Raw genomic sequence first — 26,053 nt, forward strand, 5'->3', positions numbered from 1 at the left:
CCTTAGGAATAAATAGTAACATATCTTAGATGCAAAATTTATTCAAAGACCCGTGCTAACATTTTTAAATATCTGCTAGCCGTAATAAAGAAATCAATGTGCTTTAAGTTCTTAACTTCCACAATTTAGCCTAAATATTTGCCCTGGCATGCTTATATTGGTCCAAGCAAGCATTAGGTCATAGCGTATTCCTCTTCCCTATTTAAAAGTGTTCTTATCTTTCTCAGCATTCCATAAGTTACTTCCTCCTTCCTTTGTTCTCCTCTACCTTTGCCTCTTTTAAAAAGTTCTAAGTTGCTAGCCAATTGGGGCAAATACAGAATGTGACCTCCCTTTCCAGCCAATGGAAACTGGACACACCAGTAGAGTGGATGTGTCAGGTTATAAATGACGCTGTCACCTTTGCTGGGTGTACTCTTCTGGCAAAACTGCTGGTGAGTGTACCCTTTCTGCAGAAGTAAAAATAGCCTTACTAAATAAATTAATGTTCAAGTGCTGTTTCTTTATGGCAGCGGGGAACAAGCATTTCAAACACAGCTATCCTGGGACACACTCCCCACATGTGTGAGTCCTGGAATTCCACCTTAGGAGTTCATTTATGAATTTAGATTAAGGCTCAAATCCCAGATAACAGGTAGATATACCTAGGGACATTTAACCTTAGTGTGAATGGGTCATTTCTGGGGTGCAAACTGAACGGGGGGAGAAGGAACCCTCTTAAGACACAGTAAAATGTCTTAGTCCTTACCCGCAGCCCTGGAGGAAGCTACAAAAGAGGAGGAATTCAAAGTCAACCTCACAGTTTCACCCAAAATTGGCCTTGGATAGCACAATATTAAAATGTCTCAGTTTAACCTACCTCTTTAATTATTAAATCATGGTTTCCCTTCAAAAACTCCATCTAATTCTGTGATCTCTGATTATAGAATCAACAGGCCACACTTCCCATGGTCTACTAAATTCAGATCAACAACAAAAGCGACATATCACATTACAGAGGATTTAGAAAACAGGAAAGTGGGGAAAGATCATTCAGACTTTCATGGTGTTCATGCAATGTTATTGCCATTTTGGTGGCAATCTTTCCAGTCTTGTTTCCTTTATTCTTGCTATTTTGGCTATACATAATGATTTTTTCAGATAGTTGAAACTTCCTACATATTAAATTTTGTGTCCTGCCTTTTTATTACTTATAAGCATTTTCCTCTGTTACCACAGTGTCTTTCTTTAATATATATTGTGTAGCTGGATCATATTAGCTATTATGTTTTGTTTTTGTTTTGAGACAGGGTTGCTCTCTGTCACCCAGGCTGGAGTACAGTGGCATGATCTCCACTCACTGCAACCTCTGCCTCCCAGATTCAAGCGATTCTCCTGCCTCAGCTTCCCAAGTATCTGGGATTACAGGCGCACACCACCATGCCTGGCTAATTTTTCTATTTTTAGTAGAGATGGGGTTTCACCATGTTGGCCAGGCTGGTCTTGAACTCCTTACCTCAAGTGATCCGCCCACCTCGGCCTCCCAAAGTGCCCAGAGCCACTGAGCCCTGCTGATATTAGCCATTACTTTCAAGGGCAAAAACCGCGATTACTTTTGCACCAATCTAATAATTTTCTTAACCATTACCATATGGTGGACATCCTTGTTGTTAATGAATCATGATGTTCTAAATTGCTTTCCAAAAATTATTCTAATGTATAATTAGCAATGTATGAATTAATCTACTTTACTATATTTTTGCCCAAATTTGCAGAATATAATTTTTAATTTTCAAATTTAATAGACAAATTTTCTTTTCTTTTCTTTTCTTTTTTTTTTTTGAGATGCAGTCTCTCTCTGCCACCCATGCTGGAATGCAGTAGGGTGATCTCGGCTCACTGCAAGCTCCACCTCCCGGGTTCACGCCACCTCAGGCGAATCACCTGAGGTCAGGAGTTTGAGACCCGCCTGGCCAACATGGTGAACTCTTGTCTCTATTAAAAATACAAAAAATAGCTGGGCGTGGTGGCGCATACCCATAGTCTCTCTTCTCGGGAGGCTGAGGCAGGAGAATCGCTTGAACCAGGGAGGCAGAGGTTGCAGTGAGCCGAGATCACACCACTACACTCCATCCTGGGCGACAGATGGAGACGCTGTCAAAAAATAAAAAGGAAAGAAAGAAAAAAAAAGGAAAAAGGGAGGGAAGGAAGGAAGGAAGGAGGAAAGGAAAGAAGAAAGGAAGGGAGGAAAAAGTGAAACCTGTCTCAAAAAAAAAAAAAAAGGCAATAACTAGTTAACTGGTCATACATAATACAATTTCCTTCTTTTTTTGAGATGGAGTCTCGCTCTGTCACCCAGGCTAGAGTGCAGTGGCACAATCTCAGCTCACTACAAGTTCCGCCTCCTGGGTTCACGCCATTCTTCTGCCTAAGCCTCCCAAGTAGCTGGGATTACAGGCGCCCGCCACCACGCCCGGCAAATTTTTTATATTATTTAGTAGAGATGGGGTTTCACCGTGTTAGCCAGGATGATCTAGACCCCTGACCTCATGATCCGCCCGCCTCGGCCTCCCAAAGTGCTGGGATTACAGGCGTGAGCCACCGTACCCGGCCCCAGTTTCCTTCTAATTAAACCATAAAATAGGTAAACACATTGCTTGCCTGCCTGGGAAAACACTAGTTTCACGCAATGTGAACAAAACCTACACAGTAGACGACAACTGGGTTAAGCAGAGAAGGAGCATGTTTTTTTTCTTTTCCATTGACTTTAAAACACCCATTTAAAATTCTGTGGTTATAAGGAAGCTTTACCTTGGACAAGCACTGTTTACAGAAGACACAGCTGAGCCCCAGGCTGTGCTATAAACTCCCAATGTGTAACTCCTTAGAGCCACAATTACTGCAATTCAGGAAGCGTGCAGAAGGAGGTCAGGTGAGCAAGACCTGCCCTGAGTTGTTCTTTAAATCACACTTAATTTTCTGGGTCTACCTAGACCACTAAATTAATGAATAGAGTCATATATTCAGGGGTTTTTTCATTTGTTTTTCATTTTTTGTTTTTGTTTTGAGATGGAGTCTTGTCACCCAGGCTGGAGTGCAGTGATGCAATCTCAGCTCACAGCAACCTCCACCTCACTGGTTCAAGTGATTCTCCCACCTCAGCCTTCCAAGTAGCTGGAATTACAGGTGCCCGCCACCACGCCTGGCTAATTTTTGTATTTAGTAGAGATGGGGTTTCACCATGTTAGTGAGGCTGGTCTCAAACTCCTGACCTCAGGTGATCCACCCGCCTCGGCCTCCCAAAGTGCTGGGATTACAGGCGTGAGCCACTGCACCTGGCCATATATTCAATATTATTACAGGGTCTGCAGGTGGTTCTGCAGCAACCCAAGAAAACTGACTTCCACACAAAAGTACTAAAACAGAGATATTTTTCCTGCTTTGCATGTATGGACTACGGATATTTTAAGTTGTGGATTTCAGTGACTGGTTCGACTGGATTAGGTTTGTGGGAACTACATTGGAATTTCTGTCCTAGTCTTACTGGCCAAGAGAAATTTCCTGTGATTTTAATGCTTTAATTAACTTGCAAGTGAAATATATTTGCATAAATTTTAATAAAAATATTAAGTTGAGATCAGAAATCACATATTATTCCTCTATCCCTGCTGGATGGATTTACCTACTGATGGTAAATGCTGATTTGAGTAAATGTCAATAAATATATTTTGGAATGTGTTGGCTTTAAGAACAAAAAGGGCCAGTTCAATTAAAAACAAACTCATATTCAGTATTTTTACCAAACATAAAATAAGTGTCTTTTCTAACAAGTTGCATGCATTTTTTTTTTTTTTTTTTTTTTTTGAGACGGAGTCTCACTCTGTTGCTCAGGCTGTAGTGCAGTAATGCAATCTGGGCTCGCTGCAACCTCTGCCTCCTGGGTTCAAGTGATTCTCCTGCCTCAGCCTCCTGAGTAGCTGGGATTACAGGCGCCTGCCATTGCGCCACCTAGCTAATTTTTGTATTTTTAGTAGAGACGGGATTTCACCGTGTTAGCCAGGATGATCTTGATCTCCTGACCTCGTGATCCACCCGCCTCAGTCTCCCAAAGTGTTGGGATTACAGGTGTGAGTCATTGCGCCCAGCCCCCTATTTTTTTAAATAAATGTTTTAATATTACACTTTAAAAATAAAGACAAGTTAACAACATATATATAGTTAAAAAAATTAGACCACATATGAAGATACAAAAATTTAAATCACAGGTGTATAAAAATATTCACATTGCACACATAATGTACATACTCTAATGCTGTTTATTTCTTTTTTTTTTTGAGATGGAGTCTCGCTCTGTAGCCCAGGCTGGAGTGCAGTGGCCAGATCTCAGCTCACTGCAAGCTCCGCCTCCCGGCTTCACGCCATTCTCCGGCCTCAGCCTCCCGAGTAGCTGGGACTACAGGCGCTGCCACCTCGCCCGGCTATTTTTTGTATTTCTTAGTAGAGACGGGGTTTCACCGTGTTAGCCAGGATGGTTTCGATCTCCTGACCTCGTGATCCGCCCATCTCCGCCTCCCAATGTGCTGGGATTACAGGCTTGAGCCACCGCGCCCGGCCAATGCTGTTTATTTCTAAAAGAGTGTTTTGTTTTGTTTTGTTTTGTTTTGAGACAAGGTCTTGCTCTGTGATGCCCAGGCTGGAATGCAGTGGTGTGATCATAGCTTACTGCAGCCTTGACCTCCTGGGCTCAAGCAATTCTCCCACCTCAGCCTTCCAAGTATATGGGACTACAGGCACACACCACTGCACTCAACTAATTTTGTATATTTTTAGTTTTTGTAGAGATGGGGGTCTCCCTATGTTGCTCAGGCTGGTAATGCTATTTATTTCTAATTTTTCTAATCAAGACAGAATTATATATTTTATAATCTGCTTTTCTGTTTTCATCTAAGAGTCCATGTCAACAGATCTACTTTATTACTTATAATGGCTATATAATATTCCATTTACATATCCAACTCCAAATTTGGAAATATCCAATGTCCAATGACCTAAATGTTAGTCATTTCCAAATTTTCAATATAATTACAAATAAGGCTATGATAAGTGTATTTCTCTTTCTCAGCGTATGTGTATATATATATACACACACACACATATACACACACACATATATATGCACATATATGCACATATATATACACACATATATGCATAACTGTTTCATGTATTCCTTAGAATACCAATAATCTGCAAAGTTACACAGTTTACACATTTTTTTGGTTGTTTTGTTTTGTTTTGTGAGACAGGGTCTCCCTCTGTCACCCAGGCTGGATTGCAGTGGCGTGATCTCGGCTCACTGCAACCTCAGCCTCCCACACAATCCTCTCACCTCAGCCTCCCAAGTAGCTGGGACTACAGGTACACACCACTATACCCAGCTAATTTTATTTTTAGTAGAGACAGGGTTTCGCCATTTTGGCCAGGCTAGTCTTGAACTCCTGGCTTCAAGTGATCCTTCTGCCTTGGCCTTCCAAAGTGCTGGGATTATAGGCATGAGCCACTGCACCTGGCCAATTTCCATTATATATTGTTGAAAAGGCAAAAGGCAGCATTTACTGTATGAATCCCATTTATATAAGATTGTATGCATATATATATATATTTATTATTATTATAATTATTTTAGGCAAAGTCTTGCCCTATTGCCCAGGCTGGAGGGCAGTGGCACAATCTCGGCTCACTGCAACCTCTGCCTCGTGGGTTCAAGCAATTCTGCCTCAGCCTTCTGAGTGGCTGGGATTACAGGCAGCCACCGCACCTGGCTAATTTTTGTATTTTTAGTAGAGACGGGGTTTCACCGTGTTGGCCAGGCTGGTCTTGAACTCCTGACCTCAGGTGATCCGCCTGCCTTAGCTTTCCAAAGTGCTGGGATTACAGGCTTGAGCCAACAAATATACATTGTATCTGTAGGTATATTTATGCATGTTTTAGGATATCCTTCCTTCCTTCCTTCCTTCCTTCCTTCCTTCCTTCCTTCCTTCCTTCCTTCCTTCCTTCTTTCCTCCCTCCCTCCCTCCATATTTTTTCCTTCCTTCCTCCCTCTCTCCTTTCCTTCCTTCCTTCCTTTTAGAGTCAGGGTCTCACTCTGTCACTCAGGCTGGAGTGCAGTGGCATGATCATAGCTCATTGCAAGCTCGAAATCCTGGCTTCAAGTGATTCTCCCACCTTGGCCTCCAGAGTAGCATAGAACTGCAGGTGCATACCACCATGCCCAGTTAATTTTTTTTTTTTTTTTTTGTAGAGAAGGGTCTTCCCATGTTGCCCAGGTCTCAAACTCCTGGTCTCAAGCAATCCTGTGGCCTCAGCCTCCCAAAGTGCTGGTATTACAGGTGTGAGCCACTGCGTCTGGTCCTTTCTTTTTTAAATCAACTTTTTTTTGTTTGTTTGAGACAGAGTTTCACTCTTGTTGCCCAGGCTGGAGTGCAGTGGCGCGATCTCAGCTCACTGAAACCTCTGCCTCTCAGGTTCAAGCGATTCTCCTGCCTCAGCCTCCCGAGTAGCTGGGATTACAGGCATGTGCCACAATGCCAGGCTAATTTTGTATTTGTAGTAGAGATGGGGTTTCTCCATGTTGGCCAGGCTGGTCTTGAACTCCTGACCTCAGGTGATCCGCCCACCTTGGCCTCCCAAAGTGTTGGGATTACAGGCGTGAGGCACTGCACCCAGCAATCAACCTTTTAATTTTAGAATAATTTTAGATTGCAGAAAAGTTGCTGAGATAGTGGAGAGTTCCCATGTGCCCTTTACCCAATTTTGTTAACATCTTACATTAACCATGATACACTTGTGAGAATTAAGAAATTAACATTGAGGTATTACTGTTAACTAAACTACAGACATTATTCAGATTTTACCAGTTTTCCCACTAATGTGCTTTTCTGTTACAGGATTCTATCCAGGATACCATATTGCATTGAGTTGTTATGTCTCCTTAGTCTCTTCTGATCTGTAACAGTTTCTGAGTCCTTTCTTGCTTTTCCTAACCTTGACAGCTTTGAAGAGTACTGGTCAGGTATTTTGTAGAAGGCTCTTTAATTCGGTTTATCTGATGCTTTCCCCATGATTAGAGTAGGGTTGTGGGTTTTTGAAAAGGATATTACAGGGGTAAAGTGTCCTCATCACATCATTTCGTGTGGGGGTGTCCATGATATTAACACGACATTGCAGGTGATGTTCACCTTGATCACTTGGTCAATGCATTGTCTGCCAAGTTTCTCCACTGTAAAGTTATTAATTTCCCCTTTCCATACTGTGTTCTTTTTTTTTTTCTTCTGAGACGGAGTCTTGCTTTGTCGCCCAGGCTACAGTGCAGTGGCACTCGGCTCACCACAACCTCCACCTCCTGGGTTCAAGCGATTCTCCTGCCTCAGCCTCCTGAGTAGCTGGGATTACAGGTGCATGCCACCATGCCTGGCTAATTTTTAGGAGAGACAGCGTTTCACCATGTTGGTCAGGCTGGTCTCGAACTCCTGACCTCATGATCCATCCGCCTCAGCCTCCCAAAGTGCTAGGATTACAGGTGTGAGCCACTGCGCCCGGCCTCCATACTGTATTCTTTGGAAGCAAGTTAGTAAGTCCAGCCCACACTAAGGTGGAGATGAATTAATCTTCACTTCCTAGTGAAGGTTTTATATATATGCATATATATATAAAAGTTGGCATCTTCTGTAAGGAAGATTTGTTCCTTCTCTATTTATGTATTTATTCTATTATTTATTTATATTAGTATGAACATATGTATACTTAGTTGATACTTTTGGTTATAATCTAGTACTGTTATTTTGCTGCTCAAATATTTCCAGCGTTGGCCATTGGGAGCTCTTTCAGGTTGGCTTCTCTGTTCCTTGAACTGTTTTTATTCTCTCTCTGTCTCTTTTTTTTTTTTTTTGCCACTTTCTATATTTTGGTATATTGCTTTAATTTTCTGCATTAGCATGATTAGAAAATCTTAATGATTAGAACATTAGAGGAACATAGAGGCATAGATGGTTATTTTCACCTTAATATTGTGGAAAAATGACCTGGCAACTACTTTGATGGTTTACCAACTGATTTCTGGTTGTTTCTCAACTGCCTTGCAAGGCAAGTAAGACAGCAAAGAATTACTTCTCACACAAATTAAACTTCAGTAGATATCTGAGAGCGGTAGGTAAAATGATAGCGATTGGAATAAACTTCAATAGTTTTCAAGTGTTGTTAGGTTCACTTAAAAAAAATTTCCAGGCCCAGTGCAGTGGCTCACACCTGGAATTCTAGCACTTTGGGAGGCCGAGGCGGGCGGATCACTTGAGGTCAGGAGTTCAAAACTGGGCAGGCCAATTGTACTAAAAATACAAAAAAATTAGCCGGGCATGGTGGCAGACACCTGTAATCCCAGCTACCTGGAAGCTGAGGCAGGAGAATCGCTTGAACGTGGGAGGCGGAGGCTGCAGTGGGCTGAGATTGTGCCATTCAACCTGCGCCACAGAGTGAGATCCTATCTCAAAAAAAGAAAAAAAAAAATGTCCAGGAGAGAAGTTTGCATTAAATCATTCAGTAACACCGATTGCACACCTTTGTAGTAGGCATTGGGAAGGTGGGGGAAAAAAAGAGGGTGGTAGGTTGGGATGGGGGCATGAGTTAGGAGGTAAGATGATGGCAAGTATGCTTTTGAGTAATGAACTTCTGTACAATACCAATTACCTAGGGGAGTGGTAGATCTTAAAGACAAAGATTAATTGATTGATTTTGTTTTCTTCTCAAATTCCTTTTACCAAAAGACACAGATAATAAAACAATATTTATATTTGAGAGGTGGTGATGGTTGTGGTCAAAAGGACCAGCTGAAAGACATAATGTCCAAGCAAGGTGAGGGAAAGCTCTGGGGGCAGGCTGTAATAACCATAACAGCAAACACTTACTATGAACCAGGCACTATTTATCAACAGTTTATCAACCCATTAAAAGCTTATTACAGCCGGGCGCAGCAGCTCATGCCTGTAATCCCAGCACTTTAGGAGGCTGAGGTGGGCAGTCACCTGAGGCCAGGAGTTCCAGACCAGCCTGGCCAACATGGTGAATTAGCAGGGTGTGGTGGTGTGCGCCTGTAATCTCAGCCAAGCAAGAGGCTGAGGGGGGAGAATCACTTGAACCCAGGAGGCGGAGGTTGGTTGCAATGAGCCGAGATCGCGCCATTGAGCTCCAGCTTGGGCGACACAGTGAGACTGTCTCAAAAAAACAAAAAACAGTCTGGGAGCGGGGGCTCACGCCTGTAATCCCAGCACTTTGGGAGGCCGATGTGGGCGGATCACCTGAGATACGGAGTTCGAGACCAGCCTGACCAACATGGAGAAACTCCGTCTTTACTAAAAACACAAAATTAGCCAGACGTGGTGGCGCATGCCTGTAATCCCAGCTACTCGGGAGGCTGAGGCAGGACAATTGCTTGAACGCAGGAGGCAGAGGTTGCGGTGAGCTGAGTTCGCGCCATTGCACTCCAGCTTGGGCAACAAGAGAGAAACTCCGTCTCAAAAACAAAAAGAAACAAAAACAAAACAAAAACCGTATTACAATCCTGTGAACTAGCTACTGTCATTACTATAATGTAGATGAACAAACTGGGACATGGACAGTTGACAAGACATCCCCAACCACACACTAGAAATGAGCTGGGATAGGAAATCAGACACTCTGACTCTATTACTCCAAATGCCATACATACAAGCTGACTTCCGAAAAAAGAGAAAGTACTGTTCGCACAATACTAACTGGTTCTACGGCCACTGTTTCCTTGCATTTCTTTTTTCCTTCTTGTTAGGAACACGTATCTTTGAAGGAGGTATCATTTCTCCCACAGTTCTCCATTTAACGTTTCCTCGAGTGCAAGCACCACCGAGGCCACACAGAGCCCCAGAGTAGAAGTAATTTGCTTCCTAGAAACCCTCATTGTATCCAGATTCCCTCCCAGAGGAGCCATCAGTTCTCATGGGTGGCACTTTTTTCTCCAGCTGATTACACTTTTTTTCTGTATCAGTTAATTTTTCCAACTTCTAATTGAATAAAGGCAGTTTTCTTAAAAAAAAAAAAAAAGCGAAAAACGGAAAGGAAGGAAGAGGAAAGAAAGGAAGGAAGAAATGAAGGAAGTAAGGAAAGAAACGAGAGGGACAGAAAGAGAAAAAGGAAAGAGAGAAAGAAAGGAAAGGAAAACAAGAAATGGAAGGGACCTGCAGAAACGATTCACCACGCACGGCTGACCCTGGGAGGAGCCACAGGTTGAACGAGCGCCTCCCAGGCTGGACGCCCGCTGCGAACACCGCAAACAGTCCCACCCCGGGCGGCTACCGCGACTCTTCTGAATTCCGGAAAGAACCTTTTCCAGCGGGACCGGAAGCCCGGCGGGGACCGTAGCGGGGACGGACTGACTTACCGACCATTCTTCCGGGTGCGGAAGGTGAGCTCCACCCGTGCTCAGAACCCAGGGGCCCGGGACAGTAGGTAGGAGTTAAGTGGGTAGGGTCCCTTAACCAGGGTTGTCCGGTGTGGGTGGTGTGTGTTGTTTCGCCTAACGTGTCAGTGGCACAAATCACGCGAACTCATAAACATTGTGCGTTCGGAAGGCTTTTCAAGATGCGTTTAATCCCTGCGTAAGCCCACGTTAAGCATTCACGAAGGCATGTGCTCTGTTCTCTCGGAAGCGGCCGGCCGGCTTCCCCTCTTCGGGCGCCGCTGCGGGCGCAGGTCCTCAAGTCCCAGCCTCCCATGGGCCCAAGGCCTTCTGGGCTCCAATTTGAGGCGAAGCCACCCCAGTTTCGTAATTTTTCTGCAGTGATTTATTTTTACCTTTCAGGTAAGTTCGAAAGCTTCCAGCTCACTTTCAGATATTTCCACTAACGTAACTACGTATTTGCAACATACTTTTTTCAGATTCCTTGACAAGAATATCCTAGTGACCAAACACCACCTTACTGGGAGTCAGAACGTCTGGGTTCTAGTCTTGACTGCCATTAACTAGCGGTATGACACTGGAGACGCCTTTTTGACCACTATGGATTTACGTTTCCTTTTCTGTAAAATGAGGAGCTTGGAATAAGTGACAAATTTCCTTCCAGTTTTGACATTTGGGTTATTGCCTCCAATATGTCTTTCCAGTTTCTGCCTCAATTACATATCTGTGCTTTGGTTAATATCTTGTAGTGTCCTTCCTCCCATTCCCTTAATCTGTGCTCTTCTCGAATCTGGTTTCATACTCGTTTAAAAATTATTTTCTCAAGGAATCCTGTGTTTCCCGAGCACTCTACTTTTGGTCCAGGGGCACAACAGTAAGTATGTGCCATTCTTAAAAGTATTTAATGTGTGTAAATACTATTGAATGAATTTCCAAATTTTTTTTTTTTTCCTTTGGACAGAGTCTCACTCTGTCGCCCAGGCTGGAGTGCAGTGGCGCGATCTCGGCTCACTGCAATCTGCCTCCTGGGTTCAAGCGATTCTCCTGCCTCTGTCTCCCAAGTCGCTGAGATTACAGGCGCCCACCACCACGCCCGGCTAATTTTTGTACTTTTAGTAGAGATGGGGTTTCACCACGTTGGCCAGGCTCTTGAACTCATGACCTCAGGTGATCCGCCCGCCTCGGCCTCCCAAAGTGCTAGGATTACAGGCATGAGCCACCACGCCCGGCCTGAATTTCTAAATCTTAATGTGTTTATTTCGTTGGCATTAAGTCAGATTTTTCCTTGATCTTTACTTGAGTAAGCCTTTTAAGGTAAAATGCTTGCTCGATTACACACACATACATAACCTCTTAATTGTCCGAAGGTAAACAAGTTAATGACTTGTGAATATTTTTAACTTATAAGCAATGAATCCTCAAAGCTTATAAGCCAATACTGAAACGTGTGATATGGTTTTAAAATAGCTGATGATAAAGTCTTTACATCATCCCATTTTGTCCTCATAGTCTTGTAATAGGAAGGACAGATATTCAAACACTTATTTATTTATTTATTTATTAACAGAGATCCAGAAAATGAGGCCCATAGGAAACAAGTGACTTGCTGAGTCCAGATAACACTTACTATCAGAGTGAGTGTCCAGCTAAGTTTCCTTTGTTGCCCAATAAGATAATTTCTTCACTATACTGTGCTTGTTTCAGTTACCATTTATTTTCTTTCTTTTAAAAAGTATTCAATATAGGCCAGGCGCGGTGGCTTACGCCTGTAATCTCAGCACTTTGGGAGGCCAAGGTGGGTGGATCACCTGAGGTCAGGAGTTCAAGACCAGCCTGACCAACATGGTGAAACCCTGTCTCTACTAAAAATACAAAAAAATTAGCCGGCTGTGCTGGCAGGCGCCTGTAATCCCAGCTACTTGGGAGGCTGAGGCAGGAGCATCCCTTGAACCCAGGAGGTGGAGGTTGCAGTGAGCCGAGATTGCACCATTGCACTCCAGCCTGGGCGACGAGCAAAACTCCATCTCAAAAAAAAAATTTCAGTATATTCTATTTACCATGTCAGAACCATAAATTTACTATGTTAGAACCATAAAATACACTTTGGAAAGATTGGTTGAAATGTAACATTTAGGCTAGGCATGGTGGCTCACACCTGTAATCCCAGCATTTTGGGAGGCTGAGGCAGGTGGATCACCTGAGGTCAGGAGTTTGAGACTAGCCTGGCTAACACGGTAAAACCTGGCATCCACTAAAAATACAAAAATTAGCTGGACACAGTGGCGCACACCTGTAGTTCAAGCTACTTGGGAGGCTAAGGCTGGAGAATCGCTCAACCCGGGAGTCAGAGGTTGCAGTGGGCTGAGATCACACCACTGAACTCCAGCATGGGCAACAGAGGGAGACTCCATCTCAAAAAAAAAAAAAAAGAAAGAAAGAAATGTAACATTTAATGTCTAGTTATCTAGCAAAGATCACCCGTCCAGAGCCTTGATTTCTTTGGTCACATCAAATAACTATTATCATTTGTGAACAATTTTAAAGAATATCTAGTAGAAAATATAAATATATAATATATATGTTGTATATAAATATAAAATATAAGCATACTGTAGAAATGCCATATTATAAGAGAAATCATTTAAAAAAAATTTTTTTTTTGAGGCAGAGTCACGCTCTGTCTCCCAGGCTGGAGTACAGTGGTGCAATCTCGGCTCACTGCAACCTCTGTCTCCCAGGTTCAAGCGATTCTCCTGCCTCAGCCTCCCGAGTAGCTGGGACTACAGGCATGTGCCACCACGTCCAGGTAATTTTTTTGAATTTTTAACAGAGATGGGGTTTCACCACATCAGTCAGCCTGGTGTCGAACTCCTGACCTCAAATGACCTGCCTGCCTTGGTCACCCTGGTCCACCCTGGTCTCCCAAAGTGCTGAGATTACAGGCATGAGCCACTGTGCCTGGCCAAAAATTTTAAAACTTTGTAAAAGTTTATAATTTTGTTCAAGATAGCTTTATATGTATTTTTATTAGAGACGGGGTTTCACCACGTTGGCCAGGCAGTCTCAAACTCCTGATGTCAGGTGATCTGCCCACGTTGGCCTCCCAAAGTGCTGGAATTACAGGTATGAGCCACCATACCCGGCCGGAAAACGTGTTCTTTTTACATTGTTTTTGTCGTTCCTGCCCCTAAAAACTGAAAAGCAAAGCCATAGAAATGCAGTCTTGAGAGCAGAGGCAGTAGAGGCCACTGGGAGGAAAAGAACTATTACTAATGAGTTCTGTTACAGTTTTCTCTCAAAAAACTCTTCTTTCATTCTAAGAATAATAACTCAAAAGGCATTATTCAATAAATATTGGGTGTCTTCTTCCTACTATAAAGCATCTTTTTTTAGGGGGTGAGATGGGAAGATGGAAAAGTGTTAAGAATTGAAAGACAGTTCCAACTAGATGAAGTGTGTGCAAAGTTTCAGAGATGAGATGACAAGCCATCAGAGATTATAGGTGGGTTATAATAACAAAAGCTTGAGAGGTAGGAGTGTAGAGACTCTAAGAGTGTAAGAAATAAAGTAAGGCTGGGCATGGTGGCTCATGCCTGTAATCCCAGCACTTTGGGAGACCAGGGTGGATCACTGGATCCCAGGAGTTTGAGACCAGCCTAGACAACATGGTGAAACACCATCTATACCAAAAAAACAAACAAAAAATTATCTGGGCATAGTGGTGGGCACCTCTAGTCCCAGCTATTAGGGAGGCTGAGGTGAGAGGATCACCTAAGCCTAGGAGGTCGAGGCTGCAATGAGCTGTGACCACATCAGTGCATTCCAGCCTCCAGCTTGGACAATATAGTGAGACCCAGTTTCAAAAAAGAAGTTTCAGGGTGTTTAACAGAAAGGTGATCATTTCAAATTTGTACTTTAGAAAAATTACTCTAGTTGTGATTTGGTTAGTTGATATTTCGAGAGTGAAAAAAGTGCCTTTTACAAGTTGTTATTGTATTTCAATTCTATCATAGTAGTAACATTAACAGTAATAATAATAGCTAGTATCTAGAGAGTACTTGGTATGGAATCCCATCTCTTGATGAGACTGAGTTTTTTCAGGGCAGGAACCCAGTTTTACTCGTTGTTGTAAGTCTAGTGAGTTAAGTGTAGCCCAGTGCTATGCATATAGTAAATATCCAATTAATATTTGCTAACTTGATTTGAATATTATTTTAAAACCTTTTTTTTTTTCCTAGGAGAAACATGAACCAGAAGCTATTGAAATTGGAGAACTTGCTACGATTTCACACTGTTTATAGGCAACTGCACAGTCTGTGTCAAAGAAGAGCATTAAGACAGTGGAGCCATGGGTTTTCATCTGCGTACCCTGTGTGGACAGCTCAGCTGTATGCCTGGCCCTGGCCAACAGAAATGCTCACTGGGGCTGCTTTATCTCAGTATAGGTTTCTAGTAACAAAAAAGGTAGTTACAGTTTTCTTTTTTTTTTTTTTTTTTTTTGAGACGGAGTCTCAACCTGTCACCCAGGCTGGAGTGCACAGGTGCGATCTCGGCTCACTGCAACCTACGCCTCCTGGGTTTAAGTGGTTCTCCTGCCTCAGCCTCCTGAGTAGCTGGGATTACAGGCATGAGCCACCGCGCCCGGCATAGTTACAGATTTCTGTAAGTTATTTTATTATTTGATCTAAAATGAAAGTGCCTAGAACCATGAGTAGAAATCCATTTTGAGTATTTTATCATTTACAGAATATTTATTACTTAATGCTATATTCCAAGCAATAGCGCTTTGTGAGAAAGGGAAGTTCTGGTTAATTGTGTGGTGCTGATGAATTTGGTTCCTTGGGAATCAGTGTACAACAGTGAATTAAGGATGTAGGAATTTAATTTTAGCCTAAGTTTTAACTACTTATGGGAGTGTTTGTTGGTAGAAATAGTAGCTATGGTCAGACACAGTGGCTCACGCCTGTAATCCTAGCACTTCGGGAGGCCAAGGTAAGCAGATCACAAGGTCAAGAGTTTGAGACCAGCCTGGCCAACATGGTGAAACCCTGTCTCTACTAAAAATACAAAAATTAGCCAGGCGTGGTGGCGCATGCCTGTAGTCCCAGCTACTCAGGAGGCTGAGGCAGGAGAATCGCTTGAACCTGAGAGTTGTAGGTTGCAGTGAGCCGAGACCACACCATGCATTCCAGCCTGGGCAACAGAGTGAGAGACTCCATCTCAAAAAAAAACCAAAAAACAAAAAAAATACAAAAACTAGTTGGGCATGGTGGTGCACACCGGTAATCCCAGCTACTGGGGAGGCTGAGGCAGGAGAATGGCTTGAACCCAGGAGGTGGAGGTTGTAGTGAGCTGAGATCGGATGAGATCTGGATGACAGAGCAAGACTCTGTCTCAAAAAAAAGAAATAGTAGCTATGATTGTGGTAGATATTTCAGAATAAATCTAAATTGTCACTTAAGTTTTTTCTTCCTTTTTGTTTATATGTTCTGATTTTTTTAATAGGAAGAAAGACCACAGAAATCTCAGTTATCTTCAACAAAATCTAAAAAGGTGGTAGAAGTATGGATTGGAATGACTGTTGAGGAACTGGCCAGGGCAATGGAAAAAAACACAGGTGAGTCAGATATTTTTACAAAGCAAAATATGGGAATGTTGGAAGACCAGGCATTTTATTTGCAATGAGATTAAGGCATTTAAAGATTAAAAACTAGACTGGCACTTAAAAAATATATTAAGTCGGCCGGGCGCGGTGGCTCACGCCTGTAATCCCAGCACTTTGGGAGGCCAAGACGGGCGGATCACGAGGTCAGGAGATCGAGACCATCCTGGCTAACACGGTGAAACCCCGTCTCTACTAAAAAAATACAAAAAACTAGCCGGGCGAGGTGGCGGGCGCCTATAGTCCCAGCTACTTGGGAGGCTGAGGCAGGAGAATGGCGTGAACCCGGGAGGCGGAGCTTGCAGTGAGCTGAGATCCGGCCACCGCACTCCAGCCTGGGTGACAGAGCGAGACTCCGTCTCAAAAAAAAAAAAAAAAAATACATATATATATATAAAGTCATCGTAATATTCTTCATTTTAAGTCATAATCCCTAGTTTCTTGACTCTGCCAAATGTAGTTCTCTAAGATTTTGCTTTTAATTAAAGTGGAAAAGATTTTCTTGTATGAATTAATTTTTGTTTCTTGGAAGTTTTGTGGGCTATTAGAATAAATCCAAAGAATGTTTTTAGACTGAGGGTCTATACTTACATACTTTCTCTTTGTTTTTCTATAATTTTCTATATCTTCTTCCTTTTTTTTTTTTTTCAGTTTTTTTTTGAGAAAGGGTCTTGCTTTGTCCAGTATAGTGGCACAATCATGGCTCACTGCTGCAGCCTTGGCCTCCTGGGCCCAAACAGTCCTTCAGCCTCAGCCTCCTGAGTAGCTGGGACTACAGGCATGTGCCACTATGCCCAGCTAATTTTTTATTTTTTGTAGAGACAGAGTCTTACTATGTTGTCTAGCCTGGTCTTGAACTCCTGGGTGCAAGTAATCCTTCTGCCTCAGCTTCCCAAAGTGCTGGGATTATAGGTATGAGCCACCATGTCTGGCCCTATAATTTTCTGGTTTCCTTTTTTTCACTCATTATTATTATTATTATTATTTTTTGAGATAGAGTTTCACTCTTGTCACCCAGGATGGAGTGCAGTGGCACAATCTTGGCTCGCTGCAACCTCCGCCTCCCAGATTCAAGTGATTCTACTGCCTCAGCCTCCTGAGGAGCTGGGATTATAGGTGCCCACAACCACGCCTGGCTAATTTTTGTATTTTTAGTAGTACAGCGTTTCACCATGTTGGCCAGGCTGGTCTCAAATTCCTGACCTCAAGTGATCCGCCAGCCTCGGCCTCCCAAAGTGATGGGATTACAGGCGTGAACTCCCACGCCCAGCCTTTTCACTCATTTTGACAATATGAGAAATACTGATAGTAGCCAGGCACGGTGGCTCACTCCTATAATCCCAGCACTTTGGGAGGCTGAGGCGGGCGGATCACTAGGTCAGGAGATCGAGACCATCCTGGCTAACACAGTGAAACCCGTCTCTACTAAAAATACCAAAAAAATAAGCCAGGCATAGTGGCAGGCGCCTGTAGTCCCAGCTACTCGGGAGGCTGAGGCAGGAGAATGGCGTGAACCCAGGATGAGCCGAGATCGCACCACTGCACTCCAGCCAGGGCGACAGAGTGAGAATCTGTCTTTAAAAAATATATATACTGATAATAATAACTACAATTTGTCATAATATTATTTTTATTTATAAATGGAGCATATTATTGCCATTTTTATATTCCTTCATTGTGATGTGCTTATTACCAGTTTAGGATTTTTGAAACAAAATTTGAGTTTTCATTATAAAGTGACATTAAAATTCAGTATATGAGAGATATACCCTGTTATTGTAACAAAGTGTAACAGACTCTTGGGGAAAAAAAGAATTAATAGTAACTCATATATGTTAAGCCATTAATATGTACCAGTACTTTTTTAACTCTTGTACTTCTTCTCACAATGCCCTAAAGTTAGGTATCCTTATTTACAGGCTGGGAAAGTGAGGTTTAGAGAGGATAAGTAATTACCCACTCTTTCCAGCTAGTTGTGGGAGAACCAGGATTTGAACCTCGGAAATATGGGGAATATTTGATCTTATGAATTATGGCTCCAGAGCACATGCTGTTACTCATCAACCAAATTATCTCTCAAGAATTATTTTGTAAATCACAGCAATGCTAAACTTCAATGTATTTCCTGCCTGAACGTGTTACTACTTTTTGTGCATGTACATCCTTACAAAGAGTACAAAATTGTTAGCACACTGTTTGGCTTTTTTTTTTTTTTTTTTTTTTTTTTTGAGACAGAGTTTCGCTCTTGTTAGCCAGGCTAGAGTGCAATGGCGCGATCTCGGCTCATCACAACCTCTGCCTCCTGGGTTCAAGCAGTTCTCCTGTCTCAGCCTCCCGAGTAGCTGAGATTACAGGCGTGCACCACCACGCCTGACTAATTTTGTGTTTGTAGTAGAGATGAAGTTTCTGTATGTTGATCAGACTGGTCTTGAACTCCCGACCTCAGGTGATCCGCCCGCCTCGGCTTCCCAAAGTACTGGGATTACAGGCGTGAGCCACCGTGCCTGGCCTGTTTGGCATTTTTAATAATTTTGCAGATGGATTATTCAGTCATTTTACAGCTAGAAAACTATGAAAATAAATGAATATGGCTATATCATTCAGAATTTTTTCTACAGAAAATTGTATTGGTGTGGTTTTATAAATAGTATGGATGATAGGCTTGATTTTTAGAACTTTTTTTTGAGGCACAGTCTTGCTGTGTCACTCAGGCTGGAGTCCAGTGGCAGGATCTTGGCTCACTGCAACTTCTGACTCCCCGGTTCAAGTGATTCTTGTGCCTGAGCCTCCCAAGTAGCTGAGATTACAGGCATATGCCACCACACCCAGCTAATATTTGTATTTTTAGTAGAGACAGAGTTTCATTATGTGGGCCAGGCTGGTCTCAAACTCCTGACCTCAAGTGATCTGCACACCTTAGCCTTCCAAATGCTAGGATTACAGGGATGAGCCACTGTGCCTGGCAAAACTTTTTATTATTAGCAATTATCAGACAAATATGGTAGCAGAAAGAATGGAAAAAGCTTAAATTTATGCATAAGTCAGTGACAACAGATATTTTATTTTATCCATTAGTACTTCAGTATATATCTCTAAAAGATGAGTACTCCTTTTTTTTTTTTTTTTCAAACATTACCCCCTACCCCTATACACATAGAGGAACCCATAACCATAATTCTTTAGTATGACTAATAAATAGAATGATTAAAATACAAATTTAGTCTCATGGAGCAGTACTCTAAACCCCAAACTGATTGTTTATGATGAAAATAAAGGGTGTCTATTTGAAGCTTATTTCATATTCAAATCTCTTCTGAATTAAAGATAGTTTTCATGAGGTGATTCTTTTTAACTACTATATATATTAGCGATATGAGTACTTTTTTTCCCTCTTCTCCTGGGTAATTTAAGTAGCTTGATGTAATATTTAATGTTGCAATATGTTGGATACTTTTCTACATGTAAATATTTAAGTCTTTGGTAAAAATAAAATAGTATGTTAATACCATATGCATTTAATACAGAGGGGAAATGATTATCTCTTTATGTAAGCTACTTCCCAAAAGTTCGATATAATGTATTGGAAAACTAGAGTATTAGGTATTTTTAGCATTATTAGAAATAGAATTGTACTCATATATATGTGTGTGTATATATATATATATATTTTTTTTTTTTTTGAGACGGAGTCTCACTGTGTCTCCCAGGCTGGAGTGCAGTGGCGTGATCTCGGCTCACTGCAAGCTCCGCCTCCCGGGTTCACGCCATTCTCCCGCCTCAGCCTCCCAAGTAGCTGGGACTACAGGCGCCCACCACCACGCCCTGCTAGTTTTTTGTATTTTTAGTAGAGACGGGGTTTCACCATGTTAGCCAGGATGGTCTCGATCTCCTGACCTCGTGATCCACCCGCCTCAGCCTCCCAAAGTGCTGGGATTACAGGCTTGAGCCACCGCGCCCGGCCTGTATATATATATTTTTTTGAACAGAGTTTCACTCTTGTTGTGCAGGCTGGAATGCAATGGCGTGATCTTGGCTTACTGCAACCTCCACCTCTCAGGTTCAAGCAATTCTCCTGTCTCAGCCTTGCGAGTAGCTGGGATTACAGATGCCTAACATGCCTGGCTAAGTTTTTTTTTTGAGACGGAGTCTTGCTCTCTCACCCAGTCTGGAGTGCAGCGGTAACGATCTCAGCTCACTGCAACTTCTGTCTCCCAGGTTCAAGCGATTCTCCTGCCTCAGCTTCCTAAGTAGCTGGGACTACAGGCATGCGCCACCACGCCTGGCTAATTTCTGTATTTTTAGTAGAGACGAGGTTTCAGCATGTTGGCCTGGCTGGTCTCTAACTCCTGACCTCAGGTGATCCGCCCACCTTAGCCTCCCAAAGTGCTGGGATTACAGGCGTGAGCCACTGCCCAGCCTCCTTGCTAATTTTTGTGTTTTAAGTAGAGATGGGATTTCACCATGTTGGTCAGGCTGGTCTCAAACTCCTGACCTCAGCTGATCCACCCACCTCAGCTTCCCAAAGTGGTGGGATTACAGGTGTGAGCCACCATGCCCAGCCAACTAATAATTTTTGTTTTGAAATAGTTTTACAGTTCTCTGAGAGCATATTCACATAGTAAATTTGAGTTGTATCATTCTTAAAATGTGTTTCCTTGGGAAAGCATGTGGTAGAAAGATAAATAGGAAATGGTTTCTTGGCATTATTGGTTGTTAAACACAACCATTTTAAAAAATTAAGTCATAAAGGTAGTAAAAACTCAAAAACTCTTTTACTGGCTGGGTGTGGTGGCTCATGTCTATAATCCCAGCACTTTCAGAGGCTGAGGCAAACATATCGCTTGAGCCCAAGAGTTTGAGATCAGCCTGGGCAACATGGTGAAGCCTCATCTTTACAAAAGAAATACAAAAATTAGCTGGGTATGGTGACGCAAGCCTGTAGTTCCTGCTTTTGAGGAGGCTGAGGTGGGAGGATTGCCTGGGAAGCAGAGGTTGCAGTGAGCCGAGATTGTGCCGCTGCATTCCAGCCAGGGCGACAGAGTGAGACCCTGCCTCAAAAAACCCCAAACAAACAAACAAACAAAACCAACTCTTCACTTCCCAATTATTTTATTGCATTTTACAATTATTTGTGTTCTCAAGGTTATTTATGCCTATCATATCTGTATGGTAGAAAGACTATATAGTAGTCTACTACTGTGCATCTCTTCCCAACTCTGTATTCAGTGACTTTATGTTGGTAGCTTGTAATCAACCATGGTGGGCATATTTGCACCATGGAAATTGGGGAATGCTGTAAATTAGAGGTTTATTTTTGACAGCATAGTTATTAAACATTTGCCAGCACACCAGTGAATAGGATGTTCTTTTAGTGTAATGTTCTGCTTATCTGAGGATGGCTTTCTTCCTTTTTTTTTTCTTGAGACGGGGTCTCACTCTTGCCCAGACTGGAGCGCAGTGGCTCAGTCTTGGCTCACTACAACCTCCGCCTCCTGGGTTCAAGAGATTCTCCTGCTTTAACCTCTGGAGCAGCTGGGATTACAGGTGTGTGCCACCATGCCCAGCTAATTTTTTGTATTTTTAATGGAGATGGGGTTTCACCATGTTGGGCAGGCTGGTTTTGAACTCCTGATCTCAGGTGATCTGCCCACCTCGGCCTCCCAAAGTGCTGGGATTACAGGCTTGAGCCACCACGCCCGGCTTTAAATATATTTTTATAGGGTGACTACAAGTCTGGAACATAAAACTACTTGTTTCATTATCATCACAGATACATTTGTTTATCATCCACAGGGAAACATGACTGAGATTAAAACAAAGCACATTAAATAAAATGAAAAAGAGAATAGGTAAATATTTTTCCTATATTTCAAGAGTTTTTGGGTTAGGTGCAGTAACACCTGTAATTCCAGAACTTTGGGAGGCCAAGGTGGGAGAATTGCTTGACCAGGAGTTCAAAACCAACCTGGGCAACATGGCAAGACCCCTTCTCTACAAAAAATTAGTAGGATGTGGTGGTGGCACCTGTGGTTCCAGCTACAATGGAGACCGAGGCAGGAGGGTTGCTTGAGCCTGGGAATTTGAGGCTACAGCAGTGAGTTAGGATTGTGCCACTGTACTCTAGCCTGGACGACAGTGCAAGACCCTATCTCAAAAAAAAGTTTTTTGTTTTTTTTTTGTTTCTTTTTTTGTGATGGAGTCTCACTCTGTCATCCAGGCTGGAGTGCAGTGGCACATTCTTGGCTCACTGCAACATCTGTCTCCCGGGTTCAAGCGATTCTCCTGCCCCAACTGCCCATGTAGCTGGGACTACAGGCGCTGCCACCATGCCTGGCTAATTTTTGTATTTTTAGTAGAAATGGGGTTTCACTATATTGGCCAGGCTGGTCTTGAACTCCTGACCTCATGATCTGCCCGCCTCGGCCTCCCAAAGTGCTGGGATTACAGGCATGAGCCACCATGCCTGGCCAAAAAATTTTTTTAAATAAAAAATAAAGACTTTTTGGACACCCTAGATACATAAACAGGTAAATGAATTGAGGATACATGTATTCAGAGAGAGAGAGATATATATATAGTGTGTGTGTCTGTACGTACTGTCAGTTCTCATTATGCGTGGATTATTTATTTTAGGTGTGGATTCTGTATTTGAAAATTCACCTACTCAACAAAATGTATTTGCAGCTCAAAAATCAGTACTTGCTGGGTGCAGTGGCTCACGCCTGTGATCCCAGCACTTTGGGAGGCCCAGACAGGCAGATCATCTGAGGTCAGGAATTTGAGACCAGCCTAACCAACATGGTGAAACCCTGTCTACTAAAAATACAAAAATTAGCCAGGGATGGTGGCATGCACTTGTAGTCTCAGCTACTTAGGAGGCTGAGGCAGAAGAATTGTTTGAACCTGGGAAGCAGAGGCTGCAGCTAGCTGAGATTGCCCCACTGCACTTCAGCCTGGGTGACAACAGCAAAACTCTGTCCCAGAAAGAAAAAAAAAAATCAGTACTCAGGTTCTCTTGCAGTTATTATTGGACATGTGCAGAACAGTGAAAAATGTGAGTTGTGCATTTTGCATGTTCTGAAGCTGAGGTTGAATGAGGTGACACTCTGTTTCAGCTGTTGTACTGCAAACAAGTGTCCTTTTTGTATTCTATTTAGTGCCACATTTTTTTTCACATTTTTATACTTTTTGTTGGTAATTTTGCTGTTTAAAATGGCTCCTAAATGTGGTACTGAAGTCCTATCTAGTGTTCCTAAGCTCAAGAAGGCTGTGATATGCCTTACAGAGAAAATATGCATCTCAAATAAGCTTGTTCCAGCATGAGTTATAGTGCAATTGGCTATGAGTTCAATGTTAATGAATCAAATATATATATAGTATCTTTAAACAGAAATGCATAAAACAAAATTATGTATTGATCAGTTAATGAAATGTCACTGAAGGCTTGCAGGAACCCAACTGTGTAGTTCCCCTCAGAACAGTGGTTCAATATTTGCTAATTCAATAGTTTTGGTGACTTTATAGAACATAATTATTGCAAATAATGGGAATTGATTGTATACACACACACATTCATATATACATGACATTTGTGACTAATTTTTAGAGAAGTAGACTACAGTCAATTATTATAAATACTAAATCTATCTTAACATTTTACTGATGATTCAGATGGCTTAGAATACATAAATTCAAATATTTATGAATATGCAGAAAAGTCAGTAAATAGAAATGTATCATATTTTGAATAATTTAAAAACATTTTTTAGCTTCCTTGTGATTTATTAATTAGAGAACCAGTTTGCATAGTTATTCCTCTCATTGAGTGTATTATTCATATAAACATTTATTAATAGAGATTACTTTCTTGAGCATTTGATTAATGATCCTAAAAGGTTTTATTTTATTCCAACCAGATTATATATATGAAGCTTTATTGAACACTGCTATTGACATAGATTCACTGGAAGCAGACTCACATTTAGATGAAGTCTGGATCAAGGAAGTGATAATGAAGGCAGGGATGAAGTTAAAGTGGAGTAAATTGAAACAGGACAAAGTCAAAAAAAATAAAGATGCTGTAAGAAGGTAAAACTTAACTGTATAGACTGGTGGGGTTTGGGAGAGACTACATAGTTATATTCACACTTTTTAATGGAAAGATTTGCTTTAAAATTTCTTTTGTAATAAAGATACGTGTGTATAAACTTTTCTTCAAAGTACTTAAAGCATTAGAAAGTATATTAATATATTCAAGTTATTATAAAACTGTAAGGTTTTTTTTAATTTGCTGAATGTATACATTGGTCTGAATTTTCAGATTTGATTAATTCTCATTCTTATGAAAATGTAAACCACAGGTAGGTAGGCAGTTATGAAATAGTCTGTCATAAGTCATTATATGTATAAGAAGGGGAAATAGGCCTAATCCACACTGAATATTGGGTTTTATTGTTAATGGTAGCTCACAGGGATAAATGTGAACCAATTCACAGGCTATAAAGTATTTCTGATATTTAAGAAATGAAACTCTTCTGCTGTTAATTGTAGGCCCCAGGCAGATCCAGCTTTATTAACCCCAAGGTCCCCGATTGTTACTATAATGGGCCATGTTGATCACGGGAAAACGACATTACTTGACAAACTTCGAAAAACTCAAGTGGCAGCAATGGAAGTTGGAGGCATCACTCAGCACATTGGTGCCTTTCTTGGTATGAACACAAATTACCTTACAATGTGCTTGGGAACCCCACTTACTATTTTCTTAAACCAAATGTCATAGTGTGAAGTATACAAATTCAAAGTAAAAGAGAAGGCTAAAGCTTACAGTCGTTGGTTTGATGAAATGTAGAGCAAGTGATTAGTAAAGCTATTTTTTAACTTTCTATGAGAAGAAAATTGTGTTAACTGTTTTTTTTTTTTTTTTTTTTTTTTTTGAGACAGAGTATTACTCTGTCACCCAGGCTGGAGTGCAGTGGTGCAATCTTGGCTCACTGCAACCTCTGCCTTCCCGGTTCAAGCAGTGCTCCTGCCTCAGCCTCCCAAGTAGCTGGGACTACAGGTGTGCACCACTGTGCCTGGCTGATTTTTGTAGTTTTAGTTGAGGCAGGGTTTCCCCGTGTTGGCCAGGCTGGTCTCAAACTCCTGACCTTGTGATCGCCCGTCTCGGCCTCCCAAAGTGTTGGGATTACAGATGTGAACCATCCTGCCTGGCCTAATTTTTTTGTATTTTTAGTAGAGACAGGGTTTTGCCATGTTGGCCAGGCTGGTGTCGAACCCTTAACCTCAAGTGATCTGCCCATCTTGACCTCCCAAAGTGCTAGGATTACAGGTGTGAGCCACTGCACCTGGCTGAAAATTGTGTTAACTTCTAATTCTAGCTCATTCTTAGTTTGATTTAATGAGCCTACAATTTTTTGTTAATTAATTATGTTTATATAACCTCCTTTGCTAGGTTGTGATAATGTTGCTGATAATAATTAAATAATAGTCCCAATTATGAGCACCTAGCATGTGTCCAGAACTATGCTAAGCACCTTATATGTTTTGTCTTTTTTATCTTACAACAACATCATAAGGTAGGTATTAATAGTTGCACTTACAAATAAGGAAGCTGATACTTCTTTGAGTTAAGTAACTTTCCCACAGTATATAGCCTGTAAGTAGCATAGCCAGGATTTAAACCCAAGGTCACTGGACTCAAATCCTGAGCTACTGCCTACTAAATCGCCTTTCTGTGGCTCAGGGGGTTGTGCAATTCTGATTTGCTAATGTAAGGGTGGCTCCCTGTACAACAGTTGGTCTGTTCTATCTCTAAAATAGATTTATCATTGATACATTTATGAAAGTAGTTATGTTCTAGAAATATGGAGACTTTAGTTTAAAATTTTTACGTGGAAAAAAACCCATAAAAGTTTCACTGGCATTTT

The 26,053-nt window shown here is 41.8% G+C and overlaps 1 protein-coding gene across 50 annotated transcripts in view; it reads left to right on the forward strand.

Moving 5' to 3' along the window:
- Positions 1–10,437: 10,437 nt before the first annotated feature.
- Positions 10,438–26,053, forward strand: part of MTIF2 (mitochondrial translational initiation factor 2) — a 32,434-nt gene continuing 16,818 nt past the window's right edge. Inside the window, exons 1-9 of one of the 50 annotated variants that reach the window (XM_077959573.1) lie at positions 10,438–10,468; positions 10,942–11,031; positions 11,289–11,340; positions 12,030–12,096; positions 13,201–13,268; positions 14,701–14,926; positions 15,968–16,079; positions 24,041–24,212; positions 24,675–24,835. In XM_077959573.1, the coding sequence (XP_077815699.1) occupies positions 14,708–14,926; positions 15,968–16,079; positions 24,041–24,212; positions 24,675–24,835 (664 nt within the window). In that variant the 5' untranslated portion in view covers positions 10,438–10,468; positions 10,942–11,031; positions 11,289–11,340; ... (1 more) ...; positions 13,201–13,268; positions 14,701–14,707. Of the gene's footprint in view, positions 10,865–10,941; positions 11,341–12,029; positions 12,097–13,130; positions 13,269–13,493; positions 13,586–14,700; positions 14,927–15,967; positions 16,080–24,040; positions 24,213–24,674; positions 24,836–26,053 lie in introns of those variants that run through there. The other 49 variants (XM_077959596.1, XM_077959583.1, XM_077959570.1 and 46 more) reach the window with 49 other exon arrangements.

Source organism: Macaca mulatta, chromosome 13 (genome assembly GCF_049350105.2).
Source record: "Macaca mulatta isolate MMU2019108-1 chromosome 13, T2T-MMU8v2.0, whole genome shotgun sequence".
Taxonomy (NCBI): Eukaryota; Metazoa; Chordata; class Mammalia; order Primates; family Cercopithecidae; genus Macaca; species Macaca mulatta.